Raw genomic sequence first — 27,689 nt, 5'->3', positions numbered from 1 at the left:
TTTCTGGTTTCACGCTGCTCCGCGGCATAAAGACTCACAGCCGCGTCTGGGCTCCACAAGAGTAGACTGTGGACCGGCGCAGGGCTGCAGGACGGTTCCGACAAAACCTCCACTCAGGATGGACGGGACCAACCACAGCTGGAACAAGAGGTAAGTTGTTCGCGTGAGGGGGCATTTTTAACACTGCTTGCAGCTGTAACCTGCTTTTGCTTTACTGTAAAAAAAAAAAAAATATTTGATTAGTGTGTCTGCGGTGAGTTTAGCCATCATCCCCTCACTGATCAGTAAGTTTGCTGTGTTTAGAAGGTGTATTATACTTTAATGATGGATCATACAAATCAACCAACTATATATAGTCCCATTTTCTCCATATAGTCCCATTGTCTCCTTAATGCACTTTATTTATACACCAGTAATATGATAACAGATCTTAAACTTGTCTAATATGAGTATAAATCCACAGTTCTTTTGGATGACTGTTTTTTGGGGTGACCTGTGCTGCTTTTGAGTTATTCATACTCTTTTTTCCCCCACTATATTTAAAATCAATTAAACAACCCTATTAAAAGTCCAGATACGTTTATTTTTCTAATCTGTGACTCATATTTATGTCCATTGAAACTAAAATCAAATGGAGGAATAACAAAAAAAAATAAATAAATAACTGAAACAAAAACGCCCACAATAATTCGTGGCGAGGAGACCCGGATAATGAAATTACGTGCACTCAGTGAAAGTACAAGGAGGCTTCTTTTCAACACTGTTCTTCCACATCCCTTTTATACACGTGCACACGGACATGCACACATTTTCACACTCTCATCCAGCACACACGCACACACACACACACACACACACACACACACACACACGCACACACACACACACACACAGCCTACCGAGCAAGCTGGAGGTTTTATCAGGGAAATGGCTCTAATCCTGCTTAGTGCGCTCACTAACAAGCACCTAGCACCCTGAAATATTTGGTTTGCAAGCAGGCAGGGATGTTTTGCTCATATTGGAAGAATGAAAGCGGAGATTAGGTGGTGTTTGAGGTTGTTTAGCAAGCAAAGAACAGACCAACCCTGGAGAGTGTACACATACTGTATGGTAAGCGTAAATGACTCCAGGCCAAATATCTTAACTCTGTAACCGAAAACAATGATGTGATGCATGATGACATATATGTGCTTCATGTGCCCAGAAGATGAACTGACCCCATTGGAGATGCTCAGTGCCTGTCCTAAATGTGTGTTTGGAGCCCATGTACGAGTGTGGGTGTGCGCGTATTCTCGCTTTCACGGCTGTTGAGACTGCATGTGTTCTCGTGTTTCACAGATCAGATAACAGTATCTTGTGGAACATTTAACCAGTGACATTTTAACGGCGCTGCCGCAACTTCCCTGCAGCGCACCGACAAATTACCTCTGATGATATTAAACTTGCTCCTGCTTGTTTAGTTGTCGTCGGCTTATTGAAATCTATTGAATTAAATGGAGACGTTATTGGTGGCGCTGCAGGGTAGAACTCCTCCAGGGCCAGCTTTCAGTTTCACCAACACAAACCGGTTTAGATTATCATCAGGAAAAAAAAACAAAAACAGGTTTATTAATAGATACAGAAACCGGTCGCAACTGTTAAGAGCAAAACCACTACACTTTGCGTGCAAAGAGGGCGCAGTTGAGAAATTCCAGGCAATATTGTCGGTGTGGTGGTTTATTGTTCGGGTAGAAGAGGGAAGTAAAGAAATGGTCCTGACTGAAATCCTCTCATATCTGTCAAAGTCTTTCTCAACTAATTTGCAGAAAACATCCAGAGGAGATTTCAGTGGCCTTCAACTGTGCAAGTATTGCAAAGACGTATAATGCTGTTATTGTATAGGTTGATCCCTAAAAGGAGCAGGTGTGATATGAATACACACCGGATTTATTTATTTTTCCGATCAACTCAGCTGTTTGCTCTGTTGCCATCTTTATTATATGTATTTCCTTTTGCAAAACCACTTGCAACATCAGTGACACATGTGACACAGGGAGTGTCTCACTGTACAAACTAAGATTTATTATGTTGCACCATAATTATGCAGACATGAGCTGCGACCTATCAGAAATAACTTGTGGTTTTTCATTGTGTTTTCAGGACTTAGTCAGTATCCACTAATTTCCACTTTCTGTAATGTTCAGTATGCAGTACGTAGCGCATTGTAGAATTGGGTGGTGGCTGCTATTATCGGTTTAAGGAATAGATCATCATTGTGTGGGTGTCATAAATTGTTTTTGACTTGTGCTGGAGCTGAAATCTGTGCTTGTGCTGCCCAGTTGTCATTGTGAACACATATCAGGGACAGTGCTTTATGTCTGTTGTGTTCAGTTGCTTTTTGCGATAACAAAGCACTTCTACACATCCTTGACCACATCAGGACTTTTTCAGGCTGATGCCAAAATCAATATTTGAGTGCGGAAAAAAAAATAGACAGCAGTACATCAGCCAATGAATACATACAACACACAGTCCAGACACATTGTCAAATTATCTGATTGGAGTCAGAGCCATGTTTCGAGTCACTTTACTTTCAGTTTCACATGCCTTTTATCTCTGTTTCGGTCTCCGCCTTAAGCTGCTAAGCTGACTGTTGATGTTGTATGTTCACTGCCTTGTTAAGCATCAGTCTGCTTGTTTGTGCTGGGCGGGCAGCATTCAGTGGGACTTTGAGCCCAGTTTGTGACTTATGTTTTGGTGCTTTATATAAGAATCAGATTTATTTGCCATGACAGTTTTAAGCCATACTCCACAGAGGTTATAGAAACTGCATAAGTGTGGTCATTCTTTGTTAGTTTCCCTTCAAGGTTTCTTTCTCACTTACTGCTCAAGAATGTTTGAGCACAAAGTCCGGTATTTGTGAAGTGTGAATGTTGTGTACCTAGGCACAGTACCTTTTGCAGAGGTGGACTGGGATCCAGATCAGGTGAACCTGTGCGGTACACATTGTTGTGAAAGTGGAGCTCTGATGAGGATTTGATGTTGCCTTTTTGACTTAAACTACAGTTATACTCCTCTCTCAGCCAGTTAAGTTTGCATCTGTCATCCATCATATTTCCTGAAGTATATATATGTGCATGGGCATAGAGACACTTCATCTTCTTCTATGCACTGTTGAGATTTGAAATCATAAAGTACATCCATAAGAGAAACAGCAACAACTGAGGCATGTACTTAAGTATGGAACAAAAAAAGGAACATTGTCCACCAGGGGAGTTTGGAGCTGGCGACAGATAAATGGTACCTATCCCCGATGCTCCCTTAAAGCCCAGACACACACCAAACCAACATCAAAGAACAACAGGAAAAAAAGGCAACTGTATCTGGGCTAAAAAGTTGCAGTTGTACACGTTGCAATGACTACAGGCCATGGCCAGCTAGTTCATACGATATGTGGATGTGTGAGCTACAGACTGTTGTACACATGGACAGTATATAAAAGTCGATGCCATAACACCTCTTCAAAAGCGAAGCTAAAGCAAGTAGAGCTCCCCCCGGTGTCTGGCTGCAGTATAGGTCATATGCTCCACCTCCTACATGGTGTATGGGACATGGGCCAAACAAGATGGCACTGCCTGTATCCCTGGAGTCCCGGCAATAGTTGGACCCTTAAGATCCATTGCATAAATTAGTGGTATAATCGCCAGTACTATGAGTATGTATATGTCCAGTAGGACTGCAGTTCATACCTGTTATAATTTGTCTTCTGTTTTGTTTCATATGGCCACTAATAAAAAAATAAAATAGTTATCTGTACAAAATCCTTGCAATAAAAAAACAGAACTATTTACGTGAAAATATCAGTTTTATTATCACAACCATCTCTGGTGCAATCACCAATTTTCCCAATGGGGTCCATTAAAGATTCATCTGATGCAATTTTAACCTTACTGAGAAGAAACGGAACAATCTGAGGACCCTCGGAGAGAAACAGAGAGGAGGAGGCAGGGGGATGAACAGCGTACGTTAACATAAGAAGCTTGTAATGTAGTAGTGTTTTTATAAGGGGCTTCCAGATGGCTCGTCGACAGGAAGGTTCCGGGGCCCCTAATGAATGGGAGGGAGAATCACCTGAGGGGACAAGAGACATCAAAGAAACCTTTCTCTCGCCTTCTTCCACTCCCACATGCTCACTTTATACCGACTTGTCTCTGCTCTTCATTTGCCGCTCACGCCAACTACACGCCCTCAAGTAATCTGCGGCTGTGTTTTGGTTCTCATCCGCCTCCTTTTTTACGCTAATTTTTTAAAACGGATATCTTAATTAATCTCTCCTCTCCTCTCCCCCCTCCTCTCTCCTCTCCTCTCGTCTCCTCTCCCCAGAGGACATTCCTCATTTTTCACCGCGAGATAGCCAGAAGGCAGGTTCAGACAGAGCTGTCTGAGAAGAAACCCTGACATTCACCGAAGCCAACATGCACATCAACGCTTTAACATCCTTGACCTGTTACCAATGCACAACCCACTAGAGGCTGCAGTGAGACAGGATGGAGGGACGTACACACACACAGCACGGAGCAGAGTTTAAACATGTACAGTTCTGTGGTTTATCAGGTTGTTTGTAATGATCACAGAGGCCACTTATGTAGAAAGAGTGGATATGTATGCAGGAAGGGGTGCTGTTTAAACGATGCATCCATGCGTTCTCCTGTAAACATGTTGGATGAGCATGGGAAACTATGACTCTAAAGGGAGTTAATGGACTTAACAGGACCATCACAGTTTAGTATGTTTAGCTCATTTGCTGTCTGTCATGTGTCGTTATCATTATTTATTATTGATGCGGGCAAGCATACGGACATAAACGTATCGCATACAACAACACAACCTCAAACAAAGGGGCACTCACAAAAAAAAAGGAAAAAAGACAAGATAGAAACATGAAAATAAAAAATATATCGGCTCCCTCCAAAATTCAAGAAATCAAGCTGACAACTGCATCCCATAAGAAACTAAGAAAAACAAAAAGAAAGAGCATCTATAGCTCTGCGTGATTCCACTCTTCTGCAGAGGAAATTCTCTCCCACTTAGAACTATTTACCATATGGAACTACTTTACAATTAGCGGCCATTTTCTCCTAAAAAATTTTTTCTTCGCAATACATTTTTAAAGAATCTTATAACATTCTGTATAGTCTTACTATGGCAAAGAAAAAAGAAAATCTACAGTTTCCATTATTCATTATTTCCCATCCTCTCACACACATTGAAAGTCTATCGGGCTCTCGAAATACTTTTGTTGACATTATTTTGTTAAGTTTTGTGAAGTGAGCACTTTGAGCACTTAAAAGGAAACTCCTCCTTTAGTTTTAGTCATCACTGCAGCAGTTGTGGTTGTGGAGGAAGTTTCCAAACCTATGATGATTTCACCATCCCTCGTTTGTGATAGAAAGATAGTGTTACAACGTAACCGGTGATGGGAGTTCGAAAGACCCTGGTGCAGAGAAGAAATAACATCAAAGGTTAGTTTTAACATTAAAGTTTGAGGTTCACCAAGTGAAAAATCTGGACGTTTTATTCTGGATTTATAGGAGTAAACACTCATCATCATAGATTATTTTAATTATTCTTATTTTAGTTTGTCTGTCCTAAGCCTTCCAACAAGCCGCCTCCACGTTGGTGGCATCTGATTTAATTTTACTTTACAAATCTTTTATGCAAATCCTAATACCTCAAGTGGCCATTTGAGGAACTGGTTTTTGGCATCTACACATTGGCTTTATTTTTCAGGATTGGACGCTGAACCTTGTGTGCTTGGATGAATGTAGGAGACATAATTCACTTTAATGGACTACAGAAATTAATGGATAACAAAAGCTGACAGGAAGGAAAGGAAAAAAGCTGAAACTCCTGATTATGAAAATAATCAGCAAAAAGTGCACAGCTAAAGAGCTGAACTCGCAGACACGCTGACGAGATCCGTTAAAGGAGATATATAGTATCGTCTCCCACTCACATTTTAATGCCCACACACACTCAGACCCTTTGAAACGATACTGTGCATTCCCAGTGCATGCAATATTCTTTAAGAGTGGCCTCGAATATATTAAATATCAGCGGAGAGCAAAGGCGGCCCGCTCTTTTAATCTGACAGCAGGACTTGGATGCTACATTTGTCACGATCAGGGGGTCACAAGGTTGCTTCTCAGATGCCTCAGACATTTAAAGGTTGGACTGCATAAGCTGTAGAACAGAGGGGAGCACACACACAGAGGTAACCTGTCACCTGCGTGTGATTTCTCCTGTTCCAGTGTGACTGTCAACCAGCAATCGGGGCGAAAGACAGAGACGAAATTCATTCTTTTTGTTTTCTGGCAGCAAACATCTGCAGCTTCGGTTCCCGTCTCATTACCTCCCGTTTGCTCACATAGGTTTCTCCCGTGTAACTTACATTCACAAGGATAAGCACGAGACTTTCAACAGGTGTTAAGACTGTTACATTAATATTTTGGCAGCCAGTATTAAAGATACATTCCCCGTGGGCAGGAGGCTGCAGCAAGAGAGGAGGAAATGATTTCGGAGACCGAATCCAGTGCTGCTGGAAACATCTCCGGCCACCGAAGTACTAAATCATTCTCTTTCTCTTCCCTTATTTTCTTTTCTTTGTGACAGTCTGATGTTTCATTTCATCTCTCTTTCTCTGACCCTCCGCGTCTGTTTTTTCTATTTCCAGCAGAGAGGATGAGATATGCGATAAGGAGGAAAACACATTTATCAGTTGTCACCTCAGGAAGTGGAGGAAATGTGTTTTCTACACCATGTTTCTGTGTTGGCAAACAGCACGCAGATCTATCTGTTATGCAAAAAAAAGAAGAATTTGTCAAATGCGATACCTTGAAAACTTCGATATAGGCCGTGTCACGGTTGCATGGGTGGTGAAGGTTGGAACAAACACCAGGAAAGTGTAACAGGGAAGTCACAGCCCCACAGAGAAGGAAAACAAGAACTGTTTTAGTAATTCTGTGAGCTTGGCTGCTGTTGAAGTGGGCTCATACTGAGAATATACTATGGAGTAAAAAAGTAAGTAAAAAATGACATAAATGTGCATTGTGTTTGGTGAATTTAAGGTGGAGTGTTGCTGTTTAATTATGTGATTTCCTCTTTGGGTGTGCTAGACATTTTCTTTTGAGCCTTTGTGTTTGACTCTTTAGTACTGCAACAACAAAGTTTCTGATAACAGCAAAGATAAACTCACTCGAAACAGGAAGTGTCATTGGGAAAGTGTGTTGCAGTATTAACTAAAGACACTACAGTTGCTCAAGCGGATGTCTGAAGCTGTACCGCACTATTTCAAAATAAATTCTTAACCCTGGCTTGCTAAAGTCTTCTTCACTTTCTCGGTATATTAGAGAGGAACTTGGAAGAAGATCTTTCGTTTAATAAATAGGGGCGAGCATCATTTGAGCACAAGTAAGGTAGCCATGGTAACAGGAAATTACAAACACCTGCACAGACATCCCACCACCAATAAAAGTCAAACATGATTATTTAGCCGCTGGTGTTGCCATACCTATCCCCATGGGGCGTTAAATAACTAGGGCTGAATCAACTTATTCATTCCCAGTGAGACTCGCTAGTTTGAGTGCAGGTCCCCGCTCGTAAATCTCTTTCATGCCATGCTTCCTGTCCAGCGATGAATCTTTCTCTTGTTGTTTTACAGCAGGGAATGATCACTTTGCCGCGGATGATGTGTGCGTCTATTGTGTTTGTTTGTGAATTACTGGGAGTTTATCTCTAAGTGAAACCAGCAATCACAGATAACGCAATATACCATTGCACAGCAGGACTCAAATATACATTACTACCGTGTACATGAATATGACCTCAGTTTCCCTTTTACAGTTTTCATGCTTAGCTAACTGCCTGCTAACTGTAGGTTACAGTATGTATATTGAAGCCAGTGCTTCCTTAGAAAATATACTTCTGCTTTTGCTGTTTGAAGCATCGTAAGCTGTTTGAGAGATAAGTTATATCAATAGCTTGTTAGTCATTTAGAAATTGTTTGCAGATAATATCTAATAGTTACATTTGTCCTATTATTAGCATGTTGCTCTGCCAAGAAGAAACCTGGCAGTGGCTTAATAATCCACTAGTCAGTAAGTAATCTATTTTACCCCCTGAAATTGAATTGATCTTCACAATTTGAGAACGAAGTGCATGCTTTCATTTTGTGAGTGGCTTTTGATTTCGTTGGCCTCAGTGCCAGTGAAAGTGTGTGTTACTGGAAGTTGTGAAATCCGGAAAGTCAAAATCATCATAGAGAAGTGATGTAATTATTTGAAGGAGGTCCTCCGCTTGCAACCACGGGTATAAAACTAATGAGAGCCATTTGTGGAGCCACCAAAGAAACTCGTTACACTTCTATTAAACTCGCGCCACACTTTGCCGAGGATTTACGGCTGTATATAATGACATCATGAGGAATTTCCTGTAACTGAAAGGATGATGGTCCACCTAAGCAGCCACATTTTGCTCTCTAGCGCAGGCTCACCAGCTTTTCCCCGAGTGCTGTCTCCTCAAACATTTTTCGAGTCTGCAGTGGAGGTCTTGCTGGAGAGACGCCCTGTCTCTGCTGATTCAGCCATCTGTTCGAGCACAGTCCAGTATTCACTCCTGCCACATACTAATCCATTCATTAGCCTCGGTTTGAGGCCGTCCTGTCAAAGAGCTGACTGTGTGGGGAGTCTAGAGAGACTCAGGGTGATACACAGAGATACAGATACGTACAGTAGCTCAAACACTGAAGCACATTCCCACAAAACCATATACTATATATTCAAGACTCACATTCACACATCCAAATTCACCTTACTGTCACTTACCCTTTCCATATAGAAGACAGTCCATCTCTTATTGTTTCTTGTCTGTCGATGTTTTAGGTCACAGTTTGATGGCAATAAACCATGAAGATGATTTTTAAATGGAATTGGTGCATTCAAATACAACATATGCCACATTAGTATTCTTGTGTCACAATGTAGCATGTCGCATTGAAATAATAATTGTGTGGCTCTTAAAATGTGATAAGCAATTGATAAGTCTAGTATTATGGATCATAACTGCCCCAAACCTCAATTTACTGCTTTCTGTAAATAAATGTTTGATGGTAATATTGTGTGTTAGCATGACAACACTGTACGGATCCTAAAACTGCAACATGAGAGAAGAAATTTAATAATTTTTAAATACACACTATCTGTTAAACAATATAATGTAAATGAAGAACAAGTCTGTCTGGTAATATGACGCTGTGCCATTATAAACACTTCAGAACATAAATACAGAGATTCCCAAGTTACTCTGCGCTACACACTTATAATAACACACTCATTCACCCACTTTCAAGCACACATGCTGCACACACTGCTACATATCCTCACGCATCAGTAACAACGTTGTTTTCCAGGAGCTGTAGCTCTGAAGGATTGCTTAGTTTGGCAAGGACAATTGAACTCTTTTACAGCCTTAAAACTAACATGTCGAAGAAGCATGTTTCTGACTGGTTACACCTTTAAGTGCCACGATGATGTAAATATTCTGCTCCTAATTACAAAAAACTCTCTTTCTCTCTCCTTTCTGTTTCCCCCATCAGGAAAACATCACGATAAAACCACAGCTGACCACAGAGGATTTGCCTTCTCATTAAAATGTGACATTTTTCCTCCATGCGTCCACCAGCTTTATCCAGGCTTATGTGTCTGAATATTCAGTTGTTCAGACAGGAAGAGGAGAGAGAGTGGACTGACTGAGCGAGTCACAGCACATGTAAACAGATGAGTCACGTATGAGTGACAAATGATGCAATAACGTCTGGAACAGAGCCTTCCTGCAGACCATGGAGCTAATTGGTCCAGCAGAAACGTAGAAATGTTTTTTTTTACAAGCTTTTGACTCTCGCTCGTTTATTTTGCCGATGACAAAATAAGTTACGGTCCCGGGCAGCTGAGAGCCAATGACCTAATTCACACTGAATGACCTCACACTGATAAGCAGCCCGCCTCCACACTGGGTGATGGAACATAATCACAAATGGACTCTTATCATTGAGGCTGGAGTGTGCGAGGTTACATGATGTCTCTGCATGTGAGGCTTTTTAACTCAGAGGAGTGAGTTTTGATGCTACGCGAGGAAATGTTGCGGCGTGGACTGCTAACCTGGGCGTCTCGTGTCGGGGGCCTGCTGGTGCTCCTCTGCTGCTCCCTGTCGCTCCTCTATGTGATGACGTGCGGTCCACCACACTCCGAAAACCGCCCGCTGAGTCACGTGTTGCCCCACGCTGGCTCCAACCACCCCAGCCTCGGAGGAACGGGGCCGGGGATCGGAGCCAGCGCTGGTAGGGCGGGAGGAGCTGAGCCTGCTCAAAGCGGCGGTCCACCAGGTGTGCACTCCTATCAGGTGCTCCTCCAAGAGCGCGAGGAGCAGCACCGCCTCCACATCTCATCCTTGAAGAAGCAGATAGCCCAGCTGAAGGAGGCCTTGCAAGAATGCAGCCAGCAACTGAAAGGAGTGCAGGAGAGTCTGAAGAGATCAGCGGGACACGAAGGGGGCGGTGGATCGCAAAGCGTCGGCCTCGGGGAGACCCAGGGAACCAAGAGCCAGCAGGCGGACATTGAGGAGTTCTTGAGGAGCCAGCTTTCGAAGGCAGAGGTCAGCGCCGGCATCAGGCTGCCCAGCGAGTATGCCGTCGTGCCGTTCGAGAGCTTCACCCTGCAGAAGGTGTATCAGCTGGAGATGGGGCTGACGCGTCACCCCGAGGAGAAGCCCGTGAGGAAGGACAAGAGGGAAGAGCTGGCGGAAGTGCTCGAGACTGCTCTGCACAGCCTCAATGCACCTTCGTCGCAGCAGGATGGCAGGGTAGCAGCGGAGAAGACTCACGCTAGCAAAGTCTACGCACATTCTGACTTCATAGAAGGTGAGAACACCTCAGATTAAGAACCATGTCCTTGAATGTATGTTTATATGCAACTAACCTTCACCAAGTGCTATTGTTCTCTGCCGTTTAAGTCTTGTGCTCTGTTGACCCACTATCCACCCTGACCACCACCTTCTAAATGCAATCCAGACAGTGATTATGGCTGTTGATTGTGGCTGTTATATAAAGGTTTCATAACTCGTCAGTGCTCCCTCAGAGCACTGATGAGTCATGTAAAAATAGCAATACAACAATGAAGTAAGTCACAATTACACATAAAAGTCCTGCTGAGAAAAAGTAATATCCAGAGTATTAGAAGTCACAGGTCTGTGCAATGAAATACCCCGTTATGATTTAAATTTATAAGGTATTATTACCTTATCAGATGGGGTCAGCAAGTAACATTTTCTGTTGCAGCTGATTGCAGCGGAGCCTATTTCAACTGCTTTATATGCAGTTCAGTGCTTTCTCTAAATTGTTCCTCCAATGGGTAACAAGATAAATGAGGGGCTGTGAGATGACTGATGATGTAGAAGAAAAAACAAGAAGTTCCGCTCATCAAGTCTGCACTCGCTGATTCAACTTTAGAAGTCTGTTTTACTCCTTTGGTTTTTTGTTATTTAAAATCAAATCATCTGAAAGGTCAATTTCTGAAACGTAATTGTAGGTCAAACACTTTGAGGACTTCCCAGTTTAATCTAAAACAAAACGTTGTATTTTAAAAAGCTTTTGTGCTGCTGCTTTTATGCAGTAACCAAGTAAAATGTATTGTAATGAATTAATAATTAATATGATGCTAAGCTCCTACATTATACTTCCTCTTCCTCCTCCTACACCATACTTCCTCACACTACACTTCCTCTTGTTACCTTCATCTGTTTTTTTTTTTAAACAGATCCCTGGAAGGTCACAAATATTTGAGCTTGTTTGTGTACATCATCATCCAGGATATCCTCTTAGGTTGTTCTGCTCAGCTCTGATCAGAACCTCAGGAAACGAGCACAGCTGCTCTTCATTCACAGTGTAGCATCTCTTCATACATGGTGTTTTGGTGTGTGTGCGCGTGTGTTTGTGTGTGCGTGTTTGTGTGTGTGCTCTTTGAAGGTCAACATCTTCAACGTGTGAGTGGGTGTAGTTTAAAAGTGACTAATAGGGGCACCTGACTCAGAGGAAATGAGCCATGGGTCACTCACTATATCAAGCCCCCTTGCATGTTTATGAGCCTGTGTGTTACCTACTGTAATCTAGGTGTGTGTTTATGTGACTGAATGTAATAAATGTGCATATATTTGTGTGCATCTAAATAAATGGCCTCTAAATTCCCTCGACTGGACAACTGCAGGAGCTTGCTTTTAATGAAATAGCTTCTCCCTCCTGCTCATATATTTTTTTTAATTATCTGTAATGGACATTGATTTTAAGCAAATCTGGAACAAACAGCGCTTCATCCAAACGTAGACAAATCAAAGGAAGTCTGGATGGCCGGGCTGACAAGGGCATCTTCAGGGAGGCTCAGGGCTGCATTATCAAGCCAGTGAAAATGTACACAAACACTGGAGGTATGCAGAGCGGACTAGTCAGCCACTGAGCTGCATCCCCAGAAGGAGACAGAGAAATGCAGCTAGACAGAGACAGGAAGTTAAGGCATTTAGTCTAAATTGTTCAGCATTAATGAATGCTTATCGTGTCCCTCTGGGAATTGAAGCCTCCCATCACAGGAAGCTGGCCAATTTAAGAGGAAGGTCTTAATTCAAGCTGCTATCAGGCTGTAAATCTCAGCCCACAGAAATCCCTCTGTTCTTCTTCTCCTTTTCATCTGTCATCTTTTAACTCTCTTCAGTCCGTCCGTCTGCTCCGTTTCTGTCTCCGAGCTCTTTAAACACCATATGTCTCTTTCCAGTGTCGTGCTTTCTTTCTCGCTCTCCCTTTCTTTTGCCATTCTCTGTTTTCTCTTATTTCTCTTATTTCACAACCCCATTCTCTTTTTTTTTGCCTTTTACCATTGACCTCATTTGGTCATTTAGTAATGGCAGAGTAATTGGAAAACAACTTCTCTCTGGGGGGAACAAAATTAATTACGTAAGACCTGCTGCAAGGGAGAAAAAAAAGTCAGCAGAATGGCCTCTGTTTCAGTGTGTTACATGGGTATGTGCAGTTATGGCTCTTGGCCCGACTGCAGCAGAATGCATGGATAATATTTTATGTGGCTTCACATTCCCTCTTTCCTTTCCCGCATATATCACATCAGGCATCCCAGACAAGTGATGACACACACACACAAAGATTATGATACTTGTGTAAATAGTGTTATTTTTGGTTAGTTGCTGAAGACTAAAACATGGCACGGAAAAACATGATCCTTTGCACTTAGAAAGAGTAGAAATCTCGTGGGGTTTGAACAAAATGCCGCACCCTGTAGAACACTAGAAGAACAAAGTCACCGCGACAGAGGAAAACACAGTGAACTGAAGACGAGAGTAAAATCTGACTAGGTTATGAGGTCGCTGAAGCTTATTAGTAGTAGTAGTTGTTGTTGTTGTTGATTAAATGAGAAGATGGATGCCACTGTCAGGACCCGGAGATTAGTAGCTTGGCCTAAAAATTTGAAACAAAAACAAAGATGTAAACATATTAAGAATCATAATTTATGACTTAGATTCACAAAATGCAGCATAATGTGTGACTTTTAGAAACGATGGTAAACAGAATTTTAGCCACGTCAGCAGCATCTATCTTCAAGCTGAATATGAGGAACTAAGATTCTGCACTGTGGGCTTGTTCCAGTAGAGTGAGGACTTTTTGAGTTCAACATAGAGCAGATAGGAAAGTGAACTAGCCCTGTTTCACCCGGGAAGACAATCATGCTGCATGGTGTTTGTTTGGTCATGAGTTTGTGTCCCTGTGTCATCAGGTATCACCCGAACAGAGAAGGACAAAGGGACACTGTACGAGCTGACCTTCAAAGGGGAATCGAGTAAAGAATTCAGACGGCTGGTCTTCTTCCGGCCCTTCGGACCTCTGATGAAGGTGAAAAACGAGAGGGTGGACACAGCCAACGTCCCCATCAACATCATCGTCCCGCTGTCCAGGCGCACGGACAAGTTTAAACAGTTCATGCACAACTTCAGGTGAGGCTGAATTCTCCGCGGCTTTACAGCTGCTTATTGCAAAGTCACAATGTGACACAACCAAAAGCAGCACGACGCGCTGTAAGTATTCATGACGGTGGTCTACGTCGGAGTCACACATAACTAATTGAGGGAGACGTGATACTTCGTGATGTTCAATTCCAGCTACACATTTTAATTGGGGATCAAGCAGACTGGAATGAGGGATTAGAGGAAAGAAAATTAATATAAGAGACGCTAGTTTTCCTTTTTTTCTTAAGGGACATGTCATTTGCATTTTGAAGCTACATGTGTTGTGTTATCAGTTAATTTATTTTGGTGCTGGCAGGCACACGCAGAATATAAACACATCTGAAAGAGATTTAAATAACTCGGACAAGAATGAAGATGACTTTAAAGATCACAGCCCGGTTTTTGGAAACTGGAATGGAATTTCTTACAAATTGTGGATGCATCTGACTAACATGGCTCTCAAATTTTCTACATCATATAGATTTAATTACATGTACATCCAAGCTGGAGTCAGTATGACACCAAACGATGACAGTTTTTTTTTTCAAAGAAATACCAGAGAGGTCTTAATCTCTGTTAGTCAAGCACTCCAAGGTGAAAATATAGTAAATTACCGCTGTCATTTTTGCCAAAATTCACAGTCATATCATGACTAGGAGTTAAAACTCTCCAACTAAAAGCAAAACATTTTGGTTTCAACTCTGCAGTCTGTCACCGTCAGTTGAGAAAATGTCCTACTTAATGTCTGTGATTTATTGTGCTGCCGCTTCTGCTTATCACAGCTCTTTTTTTTTTTTAACATGGTAAATCCTGCTTAGTAGCAGTGTTGCAGCCCATTAAAATGCCCCCCCCGGGCAGACCAGCAGTACTTGATATACCGCGTGGCGAGAAGTGTACTTACTTGAAAGACTTGGCGAGTCGCTGAGCAAACACTTTACCCTCATCCATATTAAAGGTGCGCTAGGAGGAACTGTGCATGAATGTTTAGGGATGATAACATTGGGTCGCTGCGTGTTGCTTTATTCATGGCTGTGCTGGAAAATAGCAGCACATTTGATGCTAAAGCGCGGAATAAAAAAACTGTGAATTCACACAAAACAAATTCAGGCAATCTGGATTTGAGTGATAAAGTAATTATAACAGTTTATTTTCTGCCCTATGGTCCCAGAGAGAAACCGAAGAATGGCTCATCAGATTCCAGCAAAAAATCAATTTACTCCAATTTACTTCTAATAATGGCAGCATTCAGAGAAAGCCTTTTATTTAATAGCATCCATAATGACAGTAAAACTGTGTTATTTACGACTGCTCTGTATCCCCTGCACGTATTTCATTTTTAAGCATCTCGTACTCATCTAGTTGAGTTTTATGAGAATTTATTTCCCCCATGTGCTTCAGGGACGAATTCTGACAAATGTGTGCGCTGACATCTGTGAATATGTGTGTGTGTGTTGTGTGTGTGTGTGCGTCTTGTGGGAGCGGGGAAGTATCTGCAGCATGTGTGTGATATATTTGACATATCTCCATCAAAGAGCCTTCAGGCACATCCACCCGGCCTCTTTTACACCTCATCTTTCCTCTTTTGCACGCATACAAGCCCCATCTGTGGGCTAGCATTGTGTTAGAATGGAGACCAGGAATATAAATAAAATGTTTTTTTTGTTTTTTTTCTGATTTATTACAAAAACGGCACAACATATTTCACTTCAGAAATGTGAAATCAGACAATACACAATGAAGCAATCGGTGATATATCAGAATACCTTCAATGCCTTCCTTTTAAACATAAACTTACCCAGTGCTCTTCCTTCCAGGGACGCCCCCCTCCCCCCCACGCCCCTCCGAACGCTTTCATCCATAATGTCCCTTCCTTTGTGTGTTTTTGTGTCTGTTCAGGGAAGTCTGCGTGCGTCAGGACAGCCGGGTCCACCTGACAGTGGTGTATTTCGGGAAAGAGCAGATGAGCGAAGTCCGCAGCACTCTGGAAAACACATCCAGGTGGGTTGGAACAGCAGCCAAGCTCAGATCTTTGAATTCGAGGCCAAAATGCAGAATGTGAAATTCAGATGAAATGAAACCTGTGACCTCTCACAGCGCTTGTGAAAACATTTTTTCCGATTTCCACACATGCACTATCAAAAAAAAAAAAAAAAAAAAAAAAAAACACACACAAAGACACACAAACACCTCCTGGCTTGGCATCCTGCCACAGCCAATCATCCGTCTAATGAATAATGGAGCAGTGTGCCACCCATGCTGAGGAGCTGAGAGTGATCAGCCAACTCGGATGAATTACAACAGGCCTGCGATCATCCCTGACTCACGCTGCCCTCTCGCACGGCCCCTCCAGACCCACACCTCTGGAGATGATCGCTGTGTGCCGTTCAGGAGTCACATCCACTGTGGATTGAGCCCGCAGATTCCCTGAGGGGGTTGCTATGGCGACGCTTGTCGATTTCCCAGCCTCGAAGGTTTTTTGTGCGGCCTTGAATCAGTCGGACTATCTCCAGTATCACACAGCGTCTCTTTGTCTCTCTCTGTGTTGAGAGGGAACTGTGGAGATAAAAAAAAAAAAAAAAGGGGGAAGCGTGCAAGTATAAAAGAGAGCAAATTCAGAACCTGTCAACGTGGAAGGAGGAAAACAAAAAAAAAACGTCCAACAAACCTGAAATGGTTGTGTTTAGTTCTGGGGCATTCATAAAGGAGTTAGAGTGAAGGTCTGGACAGAAACAAAGGATGAGAACTGAGAACAGTTGGAGCTGAAGTGAAGGTACAATCAGTGAAAGGAGGGCTTTGAATAAAGTAGACTGTCCTGTAATTTTTCTCCCTGAGCTACAGTCCTGCTTTGAACTCTTTCAGTCTTTTTGTATTCACTTCACAGTCTAACAATGCATTCATCAGTGATGGAGCAGCGTATCTGGGTGTGAATCTGTCCCTTTTTATCTGGCTTTCAGACTGTGGTTGAAATGAATGGGAATCATCAGTGGAGGCTGACTAATATCTGGAAATCAAGGCAGACACAACGTAGCTCTCTAGTAGAAGAAACACGAACATGTGCGCGTCCAGTTGAAGCTAAGGGTTTGTTTAATGAATCAATTAATTTCTTACTCGGTAAACGCCAAGAATAATAAAATTAATCGTTCTCTAAGAGCATTTGTTCAACCCTGGCATTAAGATACAGTATTTCTGCCACAGAACTTAACATCACATGGCTACTTTACATACATCAACATGAACACATGGTTAATTAACTATATACCTTTTATTACACATTCATTTACTGTTGCCTAATCACGTTTAAATAATTAAACTCGTTTATTCATTCTTGCTCGTTTTTTCTGTGTAGTTCGCTAACATCTTCGTGATATTAAAAGCTTCTCCCTAGTAATGAATATTGAAGCCATATGGTGCTTTTGCCTTTTCTGGCTGGTTGGCTGTTAAGTACGCAAAAATAGAAAAAATGAACAGCTCTCAGGTGCGTTCCTGTACTTGAAGCTGGATAGTTGGGATCGGATCACTCAGAAGACATATTAATACCAGGTCTGTGTAGGGTCTGTGACGGTCCCCTGAGGTAAATGCTAATAAAAAGGTGCAAACATACTCACACTAATGAGCATCCTGACGTTGTGTAATATTAATTATGTTGGCCATCATATGTTAACATTTTGGTTTGTTTATTTAGCATCAAACCCAACTTACTCCGATGGGTTAGTCATTCATTTTGGAAGGTTTTGAGTCATTAAAACACGGGACAGAATTAAACATTCACTACGATAATATCGCTGGGTGAAAAACAAATGAACGAAACAAACAAACAAATCCTCACATTTGTGAGGTTGTATTAGGATTAATCAGCCGAACGGCGTCTTTTAAACCAATCACCAGATGCTCTCACATTAATGCAAATCCAAGTCTTTTTTTATTCTGTACTAATTTAACGCTAAAGAAAATAATCCTGCACCAAACAGTAGAAAATGATTATTATTATTATTCACATATAAAGCGATATCTGTTCTCAGCAGTGAGGCCATAATTAGTTGCTGGAAAGACTCTCTGTTGCCTTTCCAACTAATTAAATTTAGCCTCCAAAAAACAAGTTCAGTTTGTGTTTTAATCACAAATGACATCTAGCTTTTTGTCTGTCAGTCGATTTCCCTGATTATAAGTCGCACAGTGTCCAATTTAAAAGAAAAATGAATTCACGTGACCATCGGCAGTCGATGTAAAAAACTTGAGGTGACTTTCCCCATAACAACACAAGGTCTAAATTGTGCTACATTTCAACCAATTTTTAAACCCCTGTAGGATTTAAATAAGATGATTTACTACTAATAATTATTTGTAAATATATAGACAACCCAGTTCTACTGTATCAACATGATAGAAGCCAACGCTTCAGATGCTTCAAAAAAAAATCAAGGCCTCCGTCTTCAGGCTTTCTGCCAGACACCGGGGATCTTGGTTAAAATAGAAAGAATCAGCTTCTCTAGTTTCAAATATATCTCATCCGCATCCACATTTCAAAGCCTGCTCTCAGACTCAAACCATCGGGGGGGCATGTAAGTTTCTGAGCTCTACACGCTCAAGAATAATGACTGAAAACAATGCCAGATACAGGGGAGGAGAAAACAGAGAGGGAGACGGACGGAAAGTGTGTGTAAAGCAGAGCCAAGTGTGAGTGATCTGTTCTAAGGAGATTGCAGTCGATACATATGAATAATTACTGTGTTTCAGCCTCAGGGGAAAACTATGGGAGAGGAAACGAGAGGAGAGGTGTAAAGATAAGATGGGGAGTTGCGGAAGGAACTTACAGACTTTCCGCGGGTGGAAGAGGAGCGTCAACAAGGATTACGTTGGGAACTGGACAATGATAAAAGAAGACTCTAACGATGAGATCACTCTGTCACTCGTCCAGCTACAACTTTTATCTTGTAGCGACTTGCCTTTCGTAATTAGGGGGCCTTTCTTTCAGTTCACTGACGGGTCAGTAATTCTCTCAAGACCCTTCCGACAGTTCAGAGGAAACAAGGGGGATGACAATAATTTGATTGAGAGAAGAATGACAGTAGATGAAATGCTATCGTAATCATAGTTGGGTTTGAAAGCTGCCCAGTATTCATCACAGAAAAGCTAATACAGAGCCGCGCTGCAAATTACTCTGTTATTAACTGGCTGTCTTGCTCGAGGGTTCAGTTGCAGAGCAATTACAGCAGGTTTACATTTTCCATAGCTCGCACTTAACTTTCCATTAGATGAATAAACTGCCCGTTCCCCAGGTGCTATATTCGGCATAGTTGTCCAGAGAGGATATCACACCATCTCCTGCTGTGTAAACAGCAGACAGATTACAGTAAAACATTGAATGTGAGCCATTTAAAAGTCATTGCAGATACAGAAATTTGAAGCTCATTTTTAATCGGACAACATTCACGTCGAGGTGCAATGCGTCTGCGAGGCTAATCTAAATGATAATATGCTTACAGTGGCAATGCTAACATGCTAACATTAAGCAGGTGTTTACTATTTAACTACTTAGCATATAAGCACAATTAACATTTGAGGTTGAAGGAAAAGTTTGGCAGATGTTTGACACTGACTATATTTATCGATAGAGTAACTGTCCATGATATCACCCATTGGATTCCCCAACCGAAGCTCAGTGCGGATGACTTTGTCTCACAACCAGCTAATTCAGCTAAGGTCACAAAGGTGAACGAAAATTACCTGTCCGTAGAGTTGCCGTGAATGGGGAAATTAACAACATGTTTATTCTATTGTAGTCTAAGGTGGATTTGAGGACCTGCAATTTTTGACATTGTCTTCATTTGTCAGTACCCAGAGTTGCCACTTGAGCACTTGTGAATGTAGACAACGTAATTTGCACTTATTAAATGAATAAAAAAACAATGGCTGCCAGGGACGGAATAAAAAATGTAAAAAATCTGATTAGAAATATGGGCGCTTAAGAACTGGTTTCATTCACCAGTCACTGCGATGTCACTGTTTGGTGCTTGGTTATAACCAAAGCGTTTCATAAATTGAACTGATGCTATGACACATCCAGAGAAACATTTGAACGTTGTACCACATTACACCGAAACCCCGATTGTTGAGTCATGTGTCCTTAATTAGAAGTCGGGGATCTCCGAAATCAGTAAGATCAATTCTCTGGGGACTATGAATGTCTGGCACTCCGTCCAGTAGTTCATACTGAAACTTAAGTACAGCCTAAAGTTGACCAAAGGAAGTATTCGTCAGTCTTATCTTTGAGAATGAAAAGGAGCCTGAATATGGTCACATCCTGGGAGCTTCGATTTAAGACTGTGTGCAGCAAGCTCCGTGTTTGGAGTCAGTCATCCTCCCCCTGTCCTGAGCAGAACTAACAGGATGAGACACAACAGGATAGCTCTTTATAGGCTACTCGCTCTGACACAATTTCAACAATTTAGCTGCTACTAGGTACCAGCCATCACGCCCACAGTAAACAAATTGACTATTTTAGGCTGTAAAAGAAAAAAAGGGGCTGATGCGTGTGGGTTAGGAGGAGGAAAAGAGCAGAACATAAAAATGTAATTTAGAAAACAAGGATTTTGCTGATTAAGGAGACTTTTCCACTTGACATGCAATAGTAGTGTCCGTATTTTTCAGCCTTCACTGAGGAAACACACACACACACGATGTCTGCAAGCTTTGTTTAAACAGCTAATGCACTCAGACAATCTCGCACACAAGATAGATCGGTATGAAATTATTATAACCCACTAATTAATTATTTATCGCAGAGTGCTTATTTTTTTAAGTGTAGATAGGCACAGGAAGCAATTAGCCTAGCTTAGCATAATGACTGGAAACAGGAGTACAGCCAGCAGCTTTGGCTCTGTCCAAGGAAAAAGCTGCCTATTTGCTCCGATAAGGCTAATTACTCATATTTTGTTATTTTGTACTTTGGGAAACCAAAATGTAACAACAATGTAACCAGGGAGCATTCAGTCTTCAAACTGCAGCATGTACTGCTATATCTCATATACCTTATATTGATGAATATTAACATTTAAGATTCATTTACTTTCGCCAAAGTGAAATCCTTTTAAAGGCTCCAGTGGATTTTATGGGGTACAATTGTTTAGGACTCAGACCACAAAATGTTCTTGCTTCATTTTGTCTCAAAACAAGATTCCAACATGGCCATTAATCTGCTTTTAAGACGTAATCTGACATTTGTGGGGGAAGAATACGCTTGAGAGTTGCATGAGAATACGCTCGGTTTAGTTTAGCGCCAAGACTGGAAACACGTCTAAACTTCTTCCTTAACAACAGTTTGAATTAAATATGTAAAATATTCATTTACACTCAGACTGGGGCATCGCGAACCATCTTCTGTCGTTGGGCTGTTGGTGTCTGTGGTGCGTTTGTGGCGTGTTAAAATGTAACTTTGCAACCAAGGCACATGCAACATGAGATGACGTCACATCCGGCTTGTGTTGGTAGTTCTTGGATGTGGCTTTGGGGTGTCTATATGTAGACACAAGCTGGTTCTAAACGATGCCATCAGTATGTTCACTTCCTCAGAATACTTAAAGTAGATGTAATGTGGGTGTTTGACAGATAAACGTCAGGTCTGCGTGACACTTATACCTTTCTCTAGTTTCCAGTCTTTCCGCTGAGTTACGCTAACCTACTGCAGCACAGGCTGTTAAAACAAGATGAGGACGTAATCTATTATCCCAAACGAAATCACATCAGTGTTTTCACATGCTGCTTTACAGATTTCCTGTGATCTGTAACAAATGAGCTTCATGTGCCATTAACGCTGAGACTGAAACAACATGTGAGTGTAGCTGATGTTGCAAGAGCATCACTTGAGACAGACACGGCCATTGTTCTTTGCCATCTGTGGACAGTTTAGTGCCAGCGGGTGGGTCCCACTCTCCTGGGACCCCGTACAGACGGTATAAAACAGGCGCGCTCTGTTTTGATTCACAAAACTGCAGACAGACATAGAGACCGAATGACTGACAGCACATAACAACGTACGGATAGTTTCAATTGAGCCCGACTCTGAAAATGTAACTCTCGGTTTGAGTGGGTCGCCCTCAGACATTTTTGGGACTTGAAGACATTGTTTTCACCAGCCCACTGTGACTAGAGCTGTGATTCACACAGAAAAATCAAGATGCTTCCAAGCAGTGTCGTGTTTCTGTTTTTTTTTCGTGGGATAAAATTTGGGCCCGTTCAAGATCAAAAGGTTTTTATTATGTCTTATTTATGTGAGAGGCTGAAAGGATGGGGGCAGGACAAGAGCTTCCAGCAGCAGCAGCAGCACACATGAATAAATATGTTGATATACACCATCTGCGCACGTAGCAGAGCTGGAAATGTGGAAAAGCGTGATTCAACCGGTCTCGGGCGAAGCGTTTCCTCCGGTCGTCTTGGTTTACTTTAACAAAGCTGCGTGTCTGCCTCTGTCTACCTGCCACACGAATGGCATCCACACATGAGAACCATTTCCTCTATTCGAAGTTGCAACCATGTGTGTATTTGTCTGCGTGCACTAATGCATGAGTAATGGATTAGTCACTAACCGTGTGAATTGTTATGGCTAAGGAAAAAAGCCACAGCTGTGTACATCTGGAACCAGCTGTTTCACCGCGGCCTTGAATAACACAGAGGATGGAGAAAGTTTTTTTTTGTTTTTTTTTATTATTATTTCCAGTGTGTTTCATTTTTGCTTCCAGTTGATGCCTGATGAGAATCAGAGTGGGAGGAGTGGGAGATTACGCTGATGTGAACTTAATCTTTGCGCGGAGTAAAGTCCTAAAGGCATAAAAGGAAGAAAATAGGATTAAAAATGCACAAAGGGCTATTTATACCACAAGATGTTGAAAAAAGAAAAAAAAGAAAAAGGAGACGGGCCCTCATCTTTTCATTTTCCACTGTATTGCACCTCAGCGGTGCATATTGCAAAACTAATTACCTGATTAAATTAAACTTCCACAAACTAATTACCACCAAGTTGTAAAGTGAGATTAAAAAAATACGACTAAACAAAAATAATGATATTAAAATAATGAAATGCAGCTATAAGTTGCACATAAGAGTTTGAATTTGATTTATTATGTCACCACCGTAATTACTGAATATAATATTTATATAAAAAATGAATAATATGCTAGAATAACAATGGTGAATAATAACAGTTATATAAAGTGTGCAGATTGAGGAAGAGATCCTAACTTTGTGTTTGTCACGATGAGTTGTGTGTTCTGTAATATCTGTGTAACCCCTCTGTTTATCTCATCTGAAGGGAGGTGAACTTCAAGAACTACACTCTCGTGCAGCTGGACGAGGAGTTTTCTCGGGGACGGGGTCTGGACGTCGGGGCCCGGGCGTGGAAGGGAGGCAACGTGCTGCTTTTCTTCTGCGACGTGGACATCTATTTCACAGCCGACTTCCTCAACACCTGCCGGCTCAACACGCAGCCCGGTGAGAAGCGGCGCGCGGTGAAACGACATTATTCGGCCGACCTTAGGACTGTCTCTTTTGCAGGTGTTCAAGTGTCTGCGTGCAGATACTTAAGGAGTTCTGAATAGCAGCTACTCCGCGGCTAGAGTTGCAGATATTTGTGGTTGAATTCTGACAAGTCTGGGATTGTTAAGATGTTTTTAACCGAGCTAAATCGTCTCGTATTATCTGGGATTGGAATTTCATTGATCGAACCCTTTCTGCACATTTTTTAATTCTGAGTTTCATATATTTAAATACACTTTAACACAAAGATATTTCTTGGATGCAATGTAACTCTCCTTACAGGAGACCATCACAGATATCTTTAAAGTAACTGAGTGTTACATTGTTTTTGCAGCAACACACGCACATTCTCATAAAAATTCACAGCTTGATCGTCTGACACTGCTGTGCTTCTCCACCGCAGGTAAAAAGGTGTTCTACCCGGTCTTATTCAGCCAGTACAACCCGACTCTGATCTATGGAAGTCCTGAGCACATCCCACCCGTGGAGCAGCAGCTGGTAACACCACCCAGTCAAACACATCTCCTCCCTTTATCTTTCTGCAAACACTGCGACACTTGTGGAAAAGTGCGGCGCTTACGTCGCAGAGAGGGTTTCCAGCTGCGCACAAAGTCTCCCGCACGTGCCGAAATGACACATTTCTTTTCGTGAGCTTCCTAAGACCCGCCTGTTTTTTTCCCCTGCAGGTGATCAAGAAAGACACGGGCTTCTGGAGGGATTTCGGTTTCGGCATGACCTGTCAATACAGGTCCGACTTCATCAACATAGGTGAATGTCATGGAACAGCGGCAACAACATTCAAGACGCGACATGCACTGCACTCGGTCCCATCGCAAGGAATTCAGTAACAGTTGCTCTCGGGGGTTGATGATCGGTTTAGATTTGTTACATAACAAAGGGATAAAAAAAAAAAAATGGGCTTCCCAGATGGCTACAGAAATATGCACACTGTCAGTCTAATGGCGCTACGGCTTAATGGACGTGAAAAAGCTCCAGAACACAAATGGTTCAGTATTACATTACTTTTCTTAACCAGGAGGAGATTTTATTACAAATCTCTGCATGAAACAGCTCTGAGCGGCGGCGGCATATATTAGCATATCTCATCGCCTCGTCTCCTCTCCGTCTGTATATTGGCCCAGGAATATTGGCTCTCGAGACGGATTTACGTCAGTTCAGTTTCCCTCCAAAGTGAAATCAATTAGAGGCCGCAGAGGAATTCAAAGAGTTTTATTGTACAAGGCTGAAACACACACACACACACACACACGCACAGAGTGGGATGTAAATATTCCAGCTTGACTGTGATGAAGTGCAAAACTCAGCTCCAAGAAGAACAGGAGTCTAATTTAAAAGAAACAGAAACACATTGTGGGACACACACAGGTTTAATTCCACTCATGCCTGTGCAGTGACTTTGTTCAGCTGAGAAAAAAGAGTGGTATCGTTCTTCTCATCCAGCTGTTCTCTAAAAATGTGATTATGTTTTACCCAAAAAACAAAGTATTCCTTTAAAAACTGAGTTTAGTTGTGCTCATGTGCTCTTGAATCTTTAAAAAAAAAAAAGGTTTTTAGGCCACAGAAAAACAAACAATTCCTCTGTTGTACTCAAATTTCTGGCTTATCTCTGTTTGGCCCTGGAGCCGGAGTTAAAAAAAGACCAGAGACTAGAAACAAACGGCGAATCAAAATAAAACTGCAGGACACACAAAGCACGAGCGAAAGCATCCACGAGTGGGTCGGACGTCTGAAGATGCGGGTTTAAACGTGTCTGGTCAAAAAAAAAAAAAAAAATGTTTGTGTAATGCAAAGCATGTCCTCATAGCCCCCTACGCAAACCAGACGATGATTATGATCACATACTGCAAACACTAATCAGGATTCACAATCAGCATCCTTTACAGGAAGGGAACACCGCACGGAAAACATGAATTACTTCAAAAATTCTACATAGACAGGGCTGGAGTTTCCACGTTACACCCTTTGATGATAAAACAAAAGGTTTACATCACGTTCTCCTCTCCTCTCAGGTGGTTTTGACATCGACATCAAAGGCTGGGGTGGTGAAGACGTCCACCTCTACAGGAAGTACCTCCACAGCAACCTTCAGGTGGTCCGGGCTCCGTCCAGGGGCCTGTTCCACCTGTGGCACGAGAAGCACTGCGCCGACGAGCTCCCACCGGACCAGTACCGCATGTGCATGCAGTCCAAGGCCATGAACGAGGCCTCGCACGGCCAGCTGGGGATGCTCTTCTTCAGGCACGAGATCGAGGCTCACCTCCGCAAGCAGAAGCAGCAGCAGCAGAACCCGAACCCCAAGAAGACATGAAGACTCAAAGGCTGAATCTCACATGACCTCGACGACTGCAATCAGTTAGCGCACAGCAAGGGGAATTCAGCTGGTAATGAACGTAACACTCATTTGTTTTCTTTGTTAGGTTTAGATTCGAAGGTACGGTCAGAAGATAGTTAGCCTGGCTTAGCACAAATCCTGGAAACGAGAGGACGCAACTGTTCTGGCTCTGATAAATTAAATCCGCCCACTAGTGCCTTTTAAGTTTGATAAGTGTATAATGACTCTTATCCACTAAACACTGGGCGATTATTGATTGAGATACACTATTTTTTTTTGTTTTTTTACTTTTGGATGGAGTGTTGCTAATAGTTTCCGTCAGTCTCCAGTGTTTATGCTAGGCTAACTGCTTTCTGTCTGTCAATCATCTCCTCTGACTTTCAGCTATCGAGCGAATGTCCGGCTCCCACAGCGTCAAATTGGTCCTTGAATGAAAAATGTGAAGACTTTTTGTTTTTTTTTAGGGCATGGCATAAAGTTGCCTTTAATGAAATACGACTGGAGTGCTTGAGGCATGCATCTACGCAACCGGAGTGGAGCTTTGTCGAACATTATTCCGCAGCTCTCCTGAATATTTCACTCATAATTTAAGGCCATTCAATTCAAAGGCCCTTCAGAAGAAAATGAGGAGCCTGATATTGAAACGTGTGCCTTCTGTGAACCCTGTACATTGTCTTTTTTTTTTTTTTTTTTTTTTGATGGCCAGTGAAAAGTGAACCTTCCCGCAGGTTTTATACGTAGGGAAACAGAGCCGCCTAGTGGACTGAAACTGAACAACATGCTGGAGAACAATCTGAAGGATCCTTTCAAAGCCTGGAACGGCCTTGTAAAACATTTTTTATATATAAATTATTGATACGTAATATTCATTCCTTTATGTGTGTTACTTTCTTTGTAAATGCCTTAAGTTTTTGTTTTACTTATTCCCATTGTTGTTTCCCGGGTAGTAGCTATTGTGTGGATAGTACTATTCAACTTTTACAATGGAGCGAAAGTGGTGTTGACGGAAAGAAAAACATAAGTGAGATTCCTCTTGGTATTTGTCAGTAAAACAGCAGTTTTTCTCAAACGTTTGAGACGTATGTGTTTATGCCCCAAATGTAACTAAAGATAAGTTTATTTTTTAAGGTTTAATTTAAGATAAATGAAACATAGTAGACTATTATGTGGTTTTGTCACATAACTAATTTGTGGACGCATACAGTAATGTATAGATGAAGTAAATTAAAAATGTTTCTCAAAGACGATGACTCAACAGGTCAGAGTGAGGCCACTGAGTTCAGTGTTTTTAACTGTATATCTGTCAAATGTAACTCGTGTCAAAAACGTACAAACTTAAAAAAAGACACAGAGCAATCCATGGTGCAATAATGAAGACAAAATGTGACATTTTACATGTGTTTGTGAGCAGTCACGGTTATTTTAAATCTCGTTCCAGCACTTCTTCAGTCAGTGTGAGTTGACCATTGTTGTTTGCCATTGAAGCATTCCCTGAAAACATCAGATGTATTTTTGTAATTTTCATCTTGTTTTGTTGACTCTCTGTAAATACTATAAATAAACATATCTGAGCAATGTGTATATTTTATTACCGCATGCTTTTGTTTGTCATCTACTGTTAATTATGTTTATCTTGGAACGCTGGAAGACGGATTTATTTTTATTTATTTATTTATTTTTTACTTCTTCTTTCCAAATCCAACATCATACAGACTTA

The 27,689-nt window shown here is 41.8% G+C and overlaps 1 protein-coding gene across 4 annotated transcripts; it reads left to right on the top strand.

Annotated features, from left to right (window-relative positions):
* csgalnact1a (chondroitin sulfate N-acetylgalactosaminyltransferase 1a) lies at positions 1-27,560 on the top strand. 4 transcript variants are annotated; one of them, XR_007110896.1, is made up of 9 exons: positions 1-150; positions 9,632-10,951; positions 13,863-14,079; positions 15,988-16,089; positions 23,396-23,574; positions 24,023-24,117; positions 24,306-24,387; positions 25,650-26,021; positions 26,437-27,560. XR_007110896.1 is itself a non-coding variant. In XM_047570203.1 (8 exons), the coding sequence occupies exons 2-8, from the start codon at positions 10,156-10,158 to the stop codon at positions 25,946-25,948; spliced, it is 1,770 nt and encodes a 589-aa protein (XP_047426159.1). In that variant the 5' UTR covers positions 1-150; positions 9,632-10,155; the 3' UTR covers positions 25,949-27,560. The 4 variants fall into 4 exon arrangements, 2 of the variants coding, with proteins under 2 accessions (XP_047426159.1, XP_047426160.1); XR_007110895.1 differs by having other exon boundaries at positions 26,357-27,560; XM_047570203.1 differs by having other exon boundaries at positions 25,650-27,560.
* The last annotated feature ends 129 nt before the right edge of the window (positions 27,561-27,689 follow it).

Source organism: Mugil cephalus, chromosome 19 (assembly GCF_022458985.1).
Source record: "Mugil cephalus isolate CIBA_MC_2020 chromosome 19, CIBA_Mcephalus_1.1, whole genome shotgun sequence".
Taxonomy (NCBI): domain Eukaryota; kingdom Metazoa; phylum Chordata; class Actinopteri; order Mugiliformes; family Mugilidae; genus Mugil; species Mugil cephalus.
The sequence above is the reverse complement of the archived record's forward strand: the minus strand, read 5'-3'. Positions and strand labels throughout refer to the sequence as shown.